General features: G+C 34.1%; 1 protein-coding gene across 1 annotated transcript in view; it reads right to left on the bottom strand.

The window, feature by feature from the left end:
- The window catches only part of LOC139512047 (uncharacterized), a 64,160-nt gene that overhangs the window by 30,762 nt on the left and 18,360 nt on the right, over positions 1-15,038 (bottom strand). The window contains exon 9 of the mRNA XM_071299363.1: positions 13,629-13,769. Within this exon, the coding sequence (XP_071155464.1) occupies positions 13,629-13,769 (141 nt within the window). The remainder of the gene's footprint in view (positions 1-13,628; positions 13,770-15,038) is intronic.

Below are 15,038 nucleotides of genomic sequence, written 5' to 3'. Positions count from 1 at the left end.
CGAAAACCAAGAAATATGCTTATTTGGACCCCTTTTTGGCCCCTAATTCCTAAACTGTTAGGACCAAAACTCCCAAAATCAATCCCAACCTTCCTTTTGTAGTCATTAACATTGTGTTTAAATTTCTTAGATGTATATTTACTTATTCTAAAGTTATGGTGCGAAACCAAGAAAAATGCTTATTTGGGTCCCTTTTTGGCACCTAATTCCTAAACTGTTAGAACCGAAACTCCCAAAATCAATCCCAACCTTCCTTTTGTGGTCATAAACCTTGTGTCAAAATTTCATAGATTTCTATTTACTTAAACTAAAGTAACTGTGCAAAAAACAAGAATATGCTTATTTGGGCCCTTTTTGGCCCGTAATTCCTAAAATGTTGGGATCAAAACTCCCAAAATCCATCCCAACCTTCCTTTTGTGGTCATAAACCTTGTGTTAAAATTTCATAGATTTCTATTCACTTTTTACTAAAGTATTAGTGCGAAAACTAAAAGTATTCGGACGACGACGACGACGACGACGACGCAGACGACGACGCCAACGTGATAGCAATATACGACGAAATTGTTTTCAAATTTTGCGGTCGTATAAAAATCAGTTGCAATGATCGGATCATCATTTAATACTATCAATGACGATATCAGATCAGGTGCAGGATCCAAACCACGGAACACCCTGAAACTTAACACAAAATAAAAAAAATCGAAAAACTTGAATTGGGTTTCAATCACCAAAACTCCCTCTCCCCTCATGCCGGATCCGCTAATGCAGACTCAACTTTTGAGTGGGTCATTCAGGTTTAAAAAAATTGATAACAATACATAATAACTAACTGATATTAAATTGTAACCGAAAAAGGAGAGAAAAATCATTCCAGACGTATGTTGCAATGGATTACAGTAGTTTTAATAAATATTTATATGACAGAAGTATCATGGAAAACCTAAACTGATCATGAATGTGTCAGAAGTGGTAGTATACACGGTTTATGTTCTTCTCATACGTACCGATTATCAGGTTATCTGCATGTTGATATCGTAAAATATCAGCTGCGAGACATAATATGAAGCTTTTTGTCGAGTGAGCGTAGCGAACGAGATCAAAAAGCCTTCGTATTATGTCAAGCAGCTGATATTTTACAATATCAATATGCAGATAATCTGATAATCAATTTATCGGGCTATATTTGCGTGTTTAAGAAGTGTTTTCTTTGTTTCACCAGCACACAAAAGATGACTTGATAAGTTCGGGTCAAAGTTATTAACGTCGGTTCAAACATTATGACGTCGCTGATATGTCCGGGTCAAAGTTATTAAGGCCGGGTCAACGTATTTGACGTCACAAAGACATAATACGGAATAATATTAAGAGCTGAACAGAGTGATATAGACAGTGGGACGACCGATAAATACATATATTATGATAGTATGATACTAAATCCTTAGGATTGTGCCTGATATTCATATGATGAAATCATAATTTTTCTATCAGTTTAATTGAAGTCTGGAGCTGGCATGTCAGTTAACTGCTAGTAGTCTTGTTATTTATGTATTATTGTTACTTTGGTTACATCTAATGACATCAGACGCGAACTTCTCTTGAACTGAATTTTAACGGCGTACTGTTAAACGTTGTGCGTTTACTTTTCCACATTGGCTAGAGGTATAGGGGGAGGATTGAGATCTCATAAACATGTTTAACCCCGCCGCATTTTTGCGCCTGTCCCAAGTCAGGAGCCTCTGGCCTTTGTTGGTCTTGATTATTCTAATTTTAGTTTCGTGTGCATAATTTGGAAATTAGTATGGCTTTCATTATCACTGGACTAGTATATATTTGTTTAGGGGCCAGCTGAAGGACGCCTCCGTGTGCGGGAATTTCTTGCTACATTGAAGACCTGTTGGTGACCTTCTGCTGTTGTTTTTTTCTATGGTCGTGTTGTTGTCTCTTTGACACATTCCCAATTTCCATTCTCAATTTTAGTAGTAAGCATCTATCTAGTTAAGAGTTATAATTAGTAATATGCCACTAGAAGCTATTACAGCAAAATGCAATGAGTGTGTAGGTAAAGGTAATACCTTTGACTAGCTAGCTTAATTGTTAGCTGGACCGTGAAGTCATACCAAGGTGAATTAGCCTACCCTCCTTTCGGAGTAGTCTAGTTGGCCAAACGATGAAAAGAAAAGCTCCAAGGATTGTACAGGAAGGTTCAGAGTGATTGTACAGTAAACTTGCAAGCGATTGTACAGTCATTAAAAATATCCAACATGGAGAAAATGAATATATTTGGATTTCTACTGGAACAATGAACCTCGCATTTTCCCGTTTCTAAGCCTCATACATATAAATTTCAAGACACTATACGTATATTGTCTAATTACAAGAAGCAATTATAAAAAAAAAAAAGAGAAAATCTTCACGGGAATGTTTTAAAAATCTAAAAAGTACCTTATTCATAATATGGGTTCGCTCTCCGTATATTAAAAGTGAATTTGCGTTTGGTGTACTGTAGCTAGAACTTATTATAAGAACGGAAAGTTTAACACTTGTTCCACGGTGGGTATGATTGTCCTGCGAGAGAACGTACTGTGCTGGTGATTCGGTCCTGACGGGTGCTGGTGATCAATGAAAAAATGTAAACAAAGACGAAAATGATGATTTTTGACGTTTTCACTCATAAAAATGGAAGAAAACAGTTGAGATTTTTCAACTTCGTTTCTTATGGGTTCATATATAAACCATTAAAAAATTGACTTTCTAAACTGTTTTAGTAAGCGTAACACAAAAATGCTCATTTTCAGAAAATCTCGAACTGAAAAAATAAAACAAAAATGCTCATTGAGTCCGCTTTCTTTACCGCAATCCACACGACAAAACAATTTTGTGAAAAAACGTTGCAATTTATTAAAATTTAGCCTTTTCTCAATTCATTCATGTCCTGATACTGTGCTGGTGGGTCCTGTCATTGTGCTGGAGGGTCCTGATACGGTGCTGGTGATTTTGGATAAAAAGTTGGACATATTTGAAACAAATGTTACAAAATCAGTAAAATTAGCCAGATAATTGTTGCCAACAGGATCTATAACTCCTATTTTAGCTCTTGTGCATCCATTTGGCTGTTTAATGTGTGTTTTCAAATGATCTGAACTTGTATTACATAATAACATAAAAGGGCAACATCTTTCGTCCAACATCAGATAACAATATATAGTATCTAAAATAAGTTAAAAATTCCACAATACTATATAATTCATTTTATGTGTCGATTTGTTAGTTTAAACATATTTATTTTTAGTGGATTGGGAAACAAGTTTTGCAACTTATATTAATCCCTTTCCACTTTGCGGGTGCGAGTGCTGCCTTGTAGCGGCATTAGCCTACTCTTTTTCGAAATCTACAAGGGTGTCTTTAACGTGCAAGAGATATGGCTCTCTCTTAACACGGGTCAGCCATTTATCGTCCCCTTCCGACGGACTATCATCGTTTCCTTAAGACCATACTCGCAAATGGTGTCAAGGGAGAGCCGAAAATTGAGTTCCTGAAATTTTCATCCCAAACGGGAATCGAACCAGGAACCTTTGTGTTAGTAGTCCGATGCTCTAACCACTACACCACGGCTCTCACGAAAAAAATCGAAAAGAAGAGACTGTTTTTAATGTCATGATTATCTGTCGCTTTCTAGATCTATGCTTAGCATTTATTTCAGATGACATGGACTCCTCACCCTGATGACCCTGCTGCCTTTGATAAATTTATCCGTATACATATATTGATAGATAAACAAAAGGCTGCAACACGTATTTTTGTATTTAAAAAGATTCGTTGTAACGAGAGTATTTGTGGTGAATGGAAACTGTGAGGGTCACAATCTTAAATTGCTTATAAATGTTGCTGGACCCAGTTTCGTTATCTGATCTGAATTTTCTAAAATGTGCAAGGTAGATAGACATTTTGATTTTTTTTACTCGGTAATGAACCATTGTGTTGATCCCATGCTAAACATAACAAAAATCTCTGTACAAAGGTCTGTGAATTCTCTACAAAAATAGTGATTTTATTTTCACCAAATTCTCTTTTTCTACTAAATACAATAATGAACCATAAAAATAATGCTTTGCACGAAGTTTCCCCTTGATATATGTACAAAATTATATCTCTATTATTCATTGTCTGTGCTGTGTTGATACTATTGCAGTTTGCACATTTCGGAATTGACAGGCCACAGGAGCGCTCATAAACCGTACACGAAAAGATAAAATATTGATACAAGTACTTGATTTGCATCTTTGAACCCCCACCCCGGCTTGTTTTTTTTAGGAGCCTGTGGTGTCTAAAAATGGTCGATTACAGACAGCCAAGTACACATTTTCCAGGCGTGTTATTGTTGATTGTTAAAGTCCTGAAAACGGATAGATGGAAACAAAAATGCTTGATATATCTGGCTTTAGATTTATTTTTTTTTTAAATTTAAATTAAGGCTACATTTTTATATAATAATTCTATGAATTGACAATATAAAAAAATGCAGAAAAAAAATGAATGAAGTGAAATATCTTAGTAAGGAGTCATTACTACAGAGATGGTGTGTTTGACACACAAAACTTAAAAGCTTAGTGATATTTCCAATATTAAAATAAAAGTGTATTTTAGTTGGGTATTTTTTCCGTTTACTCATTTTCAATTTTAATCAAGGCACATTTTATTTTTATTCATGAAAAATATTTAAATATAGAAAAGAAGGACACATTGTTCACCTCCACCCCCGTAATTCTTTATCAAAAATATTTATTTTGAAATGAAAAAGCTAAGAAATGTTAATTTTGTTAGTGTTCTCTAGGTTATCTCGTCTTCATTCTCTGACATATTCTAGCCTGCCCTTTCATAAAATAGTGATTTTTTTCGTGTTCTATCGATCTTTTGAAGAAAGGAAAAAAACCTGATAAGATAAGATACATTTTTCTTTTACAATACAACTTTTAAATCTTACGGGAAACTATTCCAAGCTTTCACTGTAACCTCGCTCTAACTTATCCCCATTCCTCCCCCACCCCCACCCCACCCCAAAAAACACAAAACAAACAAACCCGCAATACTATTGTCATTCTTATAGTCAGCACTCAATTGTTCACAAACAAATGTGTTTTAGGCTGCTAAAGATATGATTCAAACAATCAGAAAGTCCTTTGTTCTATATTTTTGCTCTCCATTTTTATGTAAAACCTTTTACATTTTTATTTTATGGGTTATTGTTGAAGGTCGTACGATAATGTATGGTTGTTAACACATACTTCCTTTGGTTTCTTATGAAAATTTGTCCATTGACAACAAACATACCACATCATCTACTTTATATAAGTATTGTATAAATTACAACGTATTTTGGTGATCTTGCAAAATGATCGTAATACCGAAAATCGTAAACAAATTTTCTTATCTTAAAAGAGGGCAAGAAGTGTTCCATTAACAGGCCAAAACATAAGATTACAGTATATTTAAAAAAAAATAGAAAAAAGTAGGGGTATTTTTTCTCTCATAATAACAGTAAACAGATTCACAACAATGTCAATTTCAAGAAAGCAGACAACAGCTAATTAGTCAATAACAGTACAGCATCAATGATCTTGAATATATGCCACTTTTAGCTAAAATATAAAAGCACAGAACCAGGACATAGGAGCATAGAACCAGGACCATTTTTCTCATCACCAGCACAGCGTCAGGACAATTCCGTTTAACGAACTTGCACGACTTCTGCAATAAAATATTGTTGTAATATACTTTGCATGGTACTTATGACACATCAGAGAAAAATTAAGCAACAAAACAGTCGTTTTATTGCCGTTTTGATACAATGTAAACAAACCCACCAGCACAGAATCAGGACCCACCAGCACCCGTCAGGACCAAATCACCAGCACAGAACGTTCTCTCGCAGGACAACCATACCCACCGTGTGCTCAGTATAATAAAAAAAAACACCTAATGACTGGTTGTGCGGGTAATATCAAGTTTGTTGTCCCTTTGCATACCAACTATTGCTCTCGGCTTTGCCTCGAGCAATAATTAGTACCTCAAGGACAACAAACTTGCTATTATCCTCACACCCAGTCAATAGATGTATAATATTTTAGTCTGAAAGAGCATGATTTATATGCTGGTTTTAATAGTCCTTTTACTACTAGTAGTTTTCAGTTACTACAAATACTTGTTACGAATTTGCAGTTTAAGAAGGTTATGATAGTTTTACAGTTATATATTTTCCGATAAAATCATATCTCTATTAGTTTCCCATATCATCCGTTAATCGTTAAAAACTGTATCTAAAATTATCCCTTTATCCTTGGTTGCTATCAGACGCTTTACCTTGTACAGTTGTTACTAGGGTGCTCTCTTCGAGGTCCGCGTTAGAAGTATAAATAGTGGGTAGCTATTCAGTGTAAGTTGTCATTCTTATCAGAGACGTCGTAAGAAGAAGATTAAAAAAAGGTTGGACCGTTAATATTTAAAGACGAGTAGCAGGAGTATTCAAACAAAGTGGAGTGTTTGAAACCTGTTGAGAAGATATAAATAGTTTCGGTTCCGTAGAAGTTGTATAAACAGGGTTAGTGCTAAGGTTTTGCGTTCCACATCTCTCACTATTGCAGTGAGCGTTTGCTGTTAAACCATACCTTAGTGCTACCTTGTTCCAACCGTTTTATAATATATTTTAATAAAGTTTCACACGTCGAAAGTTTACAACAATTTGAATAGTTTCCATACATTCGTTTTATTCAGGTTTCAGACCGTTTGATACATTTCGGTTCAGCCGGTTTGATACATTAAGGTTTAGTCCCGTTTTAAAAATTTAGGTTTCAGAAAATAGTTCCAAACCGTCTGATACGTTTCAAACATTTAGGTTCCAGACAGGTTCCAAACATTTAGGTTCCAGACAGGTTCCAAACATTTAGGTTCCAGACAGGTTCCAAACATTTAGGTTCCAGACAGGTTTCAAACATAAGGTTTCAGACAAAAGTTCCAAACCGTCTGACCAGTTTCATACATTTAGGTTTCAGACCAGTTTTATACATTTAGGTTTCAAACCAGTTCTATACATTTAGGTTCAGACTATAGTTTCAAACAGTTGGTTTAAACAGTATCGGACAGAAAGGGGTTTTAAACAGCTTTAATTCAACAAGTTCGGGTTAGGTTGATAGGTGTTGAAGTTCGTTTTATGTAGTATAGTATTTGTTTCATATTTGATAGTGATAGTGTAAACTTTTTATTGACTTTAGAACTTTTGAATTGCTTTTCAAATCTCAGGAAACTGGTACGAACCCGAGGATAAAAACATCTAAACGTCCCCGCCCGGTAACACGTTACAAATGGTGGCTTAGCGGTGGGATTTGTCTAGCATTTCTGTTGAGTATTTTGTGATTGCCTATGACTGTCCGTCCGTCGGATGGGGACGTTAAATCCGAGGTCCCGTGTTCAGGGAGTACCACGCCTTGTGCACGTTAAAGAACCCTTTACAACAACTCTTATTGAGGGGTCCATAAGTGGCCTGTTGTGAGGCAAAAATGTTTTAAACCGGTTTTTGGCAACACAACTTTTCAAGTAGTATTCAAAATAGAATATTTGAAATGGTTTTATGTGGTCAAAGTTTAATCTAAGTTCAGTATTCAGTTGCATGTACAAATGTGAATTAATGTAGGATATTTTGAAAATAGAAACTTAACAAACAAAACAGAAAGAATATGCAAGTCGAAAGAGGCTGACAGGAACCCCGGAACTGTGAGTAGGCTAAGTTACCCCAAGGTCTGACGCTTGTCAACAGATTGTTGTAGGAAAACCATTAGTTGGTTATCATGGTATAACCCTCGGTGTACAAACAGTTGCTGGGAGAGATATTCTGCGGAATGAGTGGATACATTGAGGTTTAAAGAAGAACCTTGGTATGGTGTCAGCTAGTTTTAACGAGAACAGTTTTGATTGTGTTTTGATTAAATCAGTATAAAATTGTAAAACTCATGCGAGGACGCATGAATTCGGAGGCGTGGGCAGTGTTACGAATTTGCAGTTTAAGAAGGTTATGATAGTTTTACAGTTATATATTTTCCGATATCTCTATTAGTTTCCCATATCATCCGTTAATCGTTAAAAACTGTATCTAAAATTATCCCTTTATCCTTGGTTGCTATCAGACGCTTTACCTGTACAGTTGTTACTAGGGTGCTCTCTTCGAGGTCCGCGTTAGAAGTATAAATAGTGGGAAGCTATTCAGTGTAAGTTGTTACCGACCGTGCAAGGGCTGTATAGCCAGTCAAGGTCGTTAAAAACTTCCATTTGTAAGTTGTCATTCTCATCAGAGACGTCGTAAGAAGAAGATTAAAAAAAGGTTGGACCGTTAATATTTAAAGACGAGTAGCAGGAGTATTCAAACAAAGTGGAGTGTTTGAAACCTGTTGAGAAGATATAAATAGTTTCGGTTCCGTAGAAGTTGTATAAACAGGGTTAGTGCTAAGGTTTTGCGTTCCACATCTCTCACTATTGCAGTGAGCGTTTGCTGTCAAACCATACCTTAGTGCTACCTTGTTCCAACCGTTTTATAAATTATATTTTAATAAAGTTTCACACGTCGAAAGTTTACAACAGTTTGAATAGTTTCCATACATTCGTTTTATTCAGGTTTCAGACCGTTTGAAACATTTCGGTTCAGCCGGTTTGATACATTAAGGTTTAGTCCCGTTTTAAACATTTAGGTTTCAGAAAATAGTTCCAAACCGTCTGATACGTTTCAAACATTTAGGTTCCAGACAGGTTCCAAACATTTAGGTTCCAGACAGGTTCCAAACATTTAGGTTCCAGACAGGTTCCAAACATTTAGGTTCCAGACAGGTTTCAAACATAAGGTTTCAGACAATAGTTCCAAACCGTCTGACCAGTTTCATACATTTAGGTTTCAGACCAGTTTTATACATTTAGGTTTCAAACCAGTTCTATACATTTAGGTTCAGACTATAGTTTCAAACAGTTGGTTTAAACAGTATCGGACAGAAAGGGGTTTTAAACAGCTTTAATTCAACAAGTTCGGGTTAGGTTGATAGGTGTTGAAGTTCGTTTTATGTAGTATAGTATTTGTTTCATATTTGATAGTGATAGTGTAAACTTTTTATTGACTTTAGAACTTTTGAATTGCTTTTCAAATCTCAGGAAACTGGTACGAACCCGAGGATAAAAACATCTAAACGTCCCCGCCCGGTTACACGTTACAAATACTCTTATTTTGGTGCTTCACGTTTATAATCTTTAGTAAATGTTAGTTGTTTTTGTGTCTCGTACCGATCTTTTGGGTTAATCAAATTGCAACGGACTTTTAAACATTGTTTTTATGTTATACTATTACAACACTGACTGTCTAAGTTTAGAGGTTGAACGCTCAAACACATGTTGAATCCTGCCACATTATCATGCACATGTAGTTGAGTGGTTATTATTAATTTTGTTCATATCTGTCGACTCATATTTGATGTTTTTAGAATGGGTTTGTTGCATATCGTTAGGGACTACAGTGAAAAAACTATGTGAATTAAGTTTTTAAGATCACCTGGCCCACAGCTTTTTTCATCACTTGGCGTCCGTCGTCCGTCGTCCGTCGGCGTCCGTAGTCGTTAACTTTTAATCAAATTTTCTCTGAAACTACTTGGCCAAATTTAACCAAACTTGGCCACAGTCATCATTGGGGTATATAGTTTAAAAATTGTGTCCGGTGACCCGCCAAACTAACCAAGATGGCCTCTATGGCAAAAAATAGAACATAGGGGTAAATATATATTTTGGCTAATAACTCTGAAACCAAAGCATTTAGGGCAAATCTGACAAGGGGTAAATTTGTTAATTAGGTCAAGATCTATCTGCCCTGTCACCTGAATCGTACAATGGGTTGTTGGGTTGCTGTCCCTGATTTGGTAATTTGAAGGAAATTTTGTCCGTTTTCGGTTATTATCTTGAAAACTATTATAGATAGAGATAAACTGTAAACAGCAATAATGTTCACCAAAGTAAGATCTACAAATAAGTCAACATGATGAAAATGGTAAGTTGATCCCTTAAGGAGTTATTGCACTTAATAGTAATTTTTTTACCATTTTTTCGTAAATTTTTGTTATCTTTTACAAAAATCTTCCCCTCTGAAACTACTGGACCAAATTTAACCAAACTGAGCCAAAATCATTATTAGGGTATATTTTTGAAAAAAATGTGTGCGGTGACCCGTTCAACCAACCAAGATGGCCACCATGGCTTAAAATAGAACATAGGAGTAAAATGTAGATTTTGGCTTATAACTCTGAAACCAAAGCTTTTAAAGCAAAGCTTACAAGGGTTAACTTGTTTATCTAGTAAATGTATATATCTGCTCTAAATTTTTCAGATGAATTGGACAACTGGTTGGTGGGTTGCTGTCCCAATTTGTAATTTTTAAAGAAATTTAGCCGTTTTTGGTTCTCTTGAATACTATTATAGATAGAGATATTAAACTGTAAACAGCATTTATGTTCAGCAAATTAAGATCTACAAATAAGTCAACAAGACCAAAATGGTCAATTGACCCCTTTAGGAGTCATTGCCCTTTAAAGTCATTTTTTTTTAATAATTTTCATTCATTTGGTAAATTTTGGTAAGTTTTTACAAAATGTGTTCCTCTGTAACTAAAGAACCAAGTTCATTACAGATAGAGAAAATTGTAAGTAGCAAGAATGATCAGTAAAGTATGATCTACAAACAGATCACCATCACCAAAACACAATTTTGTCATGAATCCATCTGTTTCCTTTGTTTAATATGCTCATAAACCAAGGTGAGCAACACAGGCTCTTAAAAACCTCTAGTTATCCTTCATTAAAACTGTTTATGTCGTCCCTTAGGCCATTAGTTTATTTCGTCTTAAATGTTTCACATTTTTTTTGTCGTAGCCTTTCATAACTAATATACAGTATGGGTATTTGTCATTTTTGAAGGCCGCACGGTTGGTTATAATTGATAATACTACTTCATTGAACTCCAGATGATAGTTGCCAAATTGGCAGTCATACCACATCTCCTTACTTGTTATGATTTTGTATACATTTTTCGTACATGACTTTAAATTTCGCGTCCTGTCTAAACATACAATGTATATGAAACATTAGTCGCTTGACGTTAAAAGCAAATAGCTAACAATCAATCAATTTAAACTCGTGTTCAATAAGTAGAAAATCATTTGATTTTTGGGGTTAAAAGGGGGAGGTGGCAGGAGGTCTTCGAATATAAATATAGTGGCCTGGCAAGAGCTTGAAACAATAGGCATGCTTAGCGACAAGTTAAAACTTTAGAAATAATAAAAAAATCCGCAAAAAATCGTCCTGCCCCATTCCCATCCTTAGAATAACAAAAGGTCGTACCCTTACTGTCATTGTCCGTGTGTTTTATTATTTGGATCCAGCTAGTTGTCCATATAGTGTCCTACTAAAGGGGGCAACTATTTAATATTCTGGGGGAGGAGGATTTTGAAAATAAACCTCAGCCTTAATTATCACAAAAAATAAATGGTTTGTTCTGTGGTATTGTCAAAATACATAACCTGACTTACAATGTATTGAAAATAAATAACTCTGCAGGTCTATTCGAAAGTATTAGATGGCAACAGTTTCTTCATAAAATTCATTTTTCCAAAAAAACAAGTCGTGAAACACTTCCGAAAACTTCATATTATAAAATTATAAATATTATTTAAATATACTTGAAATGTCTGAAAAAGGGTTTCATTTAACTTGAGCTATATTGTGTCAGAAACACATACCTCACTTTCATTTACGTTATAATTTTATATATACTCAAAATTGGAATAAAAAAGAAGTATCAAATTGAATTTAGATATTTCTCATCAGACTTGTTATTTTTCCTTAAATCATTTATTCATTTATTTCAAAGACTATTTTTTTACTTTAACTTTGTCTGAGTTGTCATTATAGATGGTCCGAGTTGTCCCAGGACGGACATGTTCTGCAACCAACTTAAATGCCCCAAGTTTGAACACCTTATTTGATTTCGTGATCACCATACAGTACTATCCAACTGAAATGTGAACTACTTTGAAATATTTCGTAAATTTTTACCTTAAAGAATCCTGGTCCTGAGTAGATTTGGAAGTTGTCATCAGCAAAAGATTAAAACACCGTTCATTGCAGGCTTCCGTTGTCGTTGATTTCTATATTTTATGCAATGTCAATTTCATCATGGAACACTTTTTCCACAATCAGAGGTTCATTAAGGGATACAAAAAGTTTGATATTCAGTATGCTAATAACAGTTACGATTTGAAAATCAATTTAAATTTAGGTTACAGTAAAAAAACAATAATAGGTCAATGTCTTAAAGATATAAACTTTTTAGTAATCTGAATAAAACTGGGGAAAGGAAGGGCGCAGTAAAATATCGCCCTTCCCCAGTTTCGCAGTCTCATACATATTTTTTGTTAGGGGCTAAGAAACTGGAGGACAACGAGGTTCTACCGAGCCCTTCCCCAGTTTTGCGTCGAGAACAAAAAGTTTATATTTTTCTGACATAGACCTAATATTGTTTTTATACTGCAACATAAATTAATAAATTGATAGCTATTCAAATCGTAACACAAACGACAGACTTATGTTTATCCCTTAATGGACCCCTGATTGTGGAGAAAGTGTGCCATGATGAAATTGACATCGTACACAATATAGCTTTGTTACAATATTTTATATGAAATAAACACAACTTGTTGCAGTATAAAAAACATTTTTTATTTTTTATGACAATTACCTCATATTGTATGTGTAGAAGTTCTTAAAGATGACAAAAAATTAAAATGATTAAAATTTTCAGTACTGAAAAATGGCTGAAATTTTCAGTACTGACAAACGGCTGAAATTTTCAGTACTGAAAAATGACTGAAATTTTCAGTACTGAAAAATGACTGAAATTTTCAGAACTGAAAAATGACTGAAATTTTCAGTACTGAAAACAACTTTTTCTCAACATTACTTAAAATGATATAAAAATTAATGTACTGAATAGTGTTGTTTCCTAAAAGTACTGTTTATATAGCGGCTTTTAATGTACTGATTAGTAATGTTTCCTAAAAGTACTGTTTATATAGCGGCATTTAATGTACTGATTAGTGATATTTTCCGAAAGTACTGTTTATATAGTGGCATTTAATGTACTGTTTAGTGATTTTTCCTAAATGTACTGTTTATATAGCGGCATTTAATGTACATGTAAACGCTAGTCAAATTGTTGGTAGTGTACACATGTTCCATAGGTTATGATCTTTCTTATAAAAATGTCAAATTAGATTTTTTTTATCCCAATTTCACGGTCCACTGAACATAGAAAACGATAATGCGAGTGGGGCATCTGTGTACTATGGACACATTCTTGCTTTAACATACTGTAAAATTCAGAAATTATTACAAAATAATGTGACAGAGTTGTAAACGCAATAATAAAAACTTGCATTTTGAAATAACAGAATTTTACTAAAAATCGTAAAAATTTAAATCGCAATTAAGTCTAAAATGACAAAATCTCAAGAATAAAAGCAACAATAATTTCCGAATTTACATAATAAATCTTACCAATAGTTATATCTTTGACTGGTTGTGTTTTCCCAGTGTTTGAATAAGGCACTAATTTCTCTTCTGGAACCATATCAAGAATCTCTGAAGAAGCATTTTCCAACTGTGACTGACTATCTTTATTAACATCTAAGTTTGTTTCTGCAAATTAAAGGTTTAATTTTTTTTTAATGAGATTGAAAGTATTGACTTCAGTGTTTTCTGAATATAAACCTAGATAAACCTAGATATATATTTATAGATATCATATAGCATCAACTGCAAATAACATAATCATGATTATATGATGGTTGTTTTCGGATTAGGCACATCAATTCAGCCAAAAAAATGTTAAGCATACATATATTTTGTCATATCCATATTGTGAAATTATGATAAATCTCTTCCTTGTAGGGTTGATTTTAAAAATTTGCTTCACTCATTTCTGTTGCTTCAAAGTTTCTGAAGATAGAAAACAATAACAGCTAGATTCTTCCTATACATCAAGATAGTGTGGTTTCTGAAATTTCAATATTTTTATATACATCAGCAACATATACATGATATAAGTTTTCAAACACTTAAGCTTTAAATATTTTTGTTTGAAGAAACTCCAGTTGTGTAAAATTCCTATATCTTAATATATACATTGACCAAGGGCTAAATCTGGAGATGATTCTTCAGTAAAAAGCTGATTTGATGGAATGTACACAATACATTTTTGTATTTTTTATGTACATACATAAGTAACAAAAATAAAGCTCATATGAAAGAGCAGTCTGCATCGTTAGCCACTAATCCGATGTCCAGACTTGTAAATATTGATTCGGACTAGTGAAAATTTTCAAAATTTAATATAGATATATAGGGATAAGTTTTTGATATTTAGTTTACAGACTGGTAGATGAAAAAGTTTTTAGTGCAGACTGATGAGTTTAATATTTTACTACAACCTAAGGACATTTGATCAGTACGGTATACCAGACACAGAATACAATCTTGGGCATAAGATTGATTTATTGGTACATGTATATTTGAAGCTGACTTACCACTTGAGGGTTGCGATTCTGTAAATATAGACCATGCATTTTCCTATAGGAACAAACTTTGCAGCTAAAACTGTGCCACTGTTACTATGAAGTTTCGTGAAAATTCATATCCCAGAACTAAAGTTTTTTTTGCATTACTATATTCTGATTTTATTCAAGGATCAAAATATAGGGCTGTGCGGCATATTATCAACAAGTATATACATGATATATGCCCTGAACTTTCAAGAGTTTAATCTTATACTAAAATTTAATACTTCCCCTACCTCCACTTTTTGACCTCCTAGGATTAAATTTTAGGCACTTTTCTATACTGGTATTTACATTCCCATGTTATGCCTTGATGAGATGAAACACAGAGATCATATCTGGCAACCAGTAC

The sequence above is a fragment of the Mytilus edulis genome, chromosome 2, assembly GCF_963676685.1.
Source record: "Mytilus edulis chromosome 2, xbMytEdul2.2, whole genome shotgun sequence".
In the NCBI taxonomy this organism is placed as follows: Eukaryota; Metazoa; Mollusca; class Bivalvia; order Mytilida; family Mytilidae; genus Mytilus; species Mytilus edulis.
Note: the sequence above shows the minus strand (reverse complement) of the source record. Positions and strands in the feature narration are given on the sequence as shown.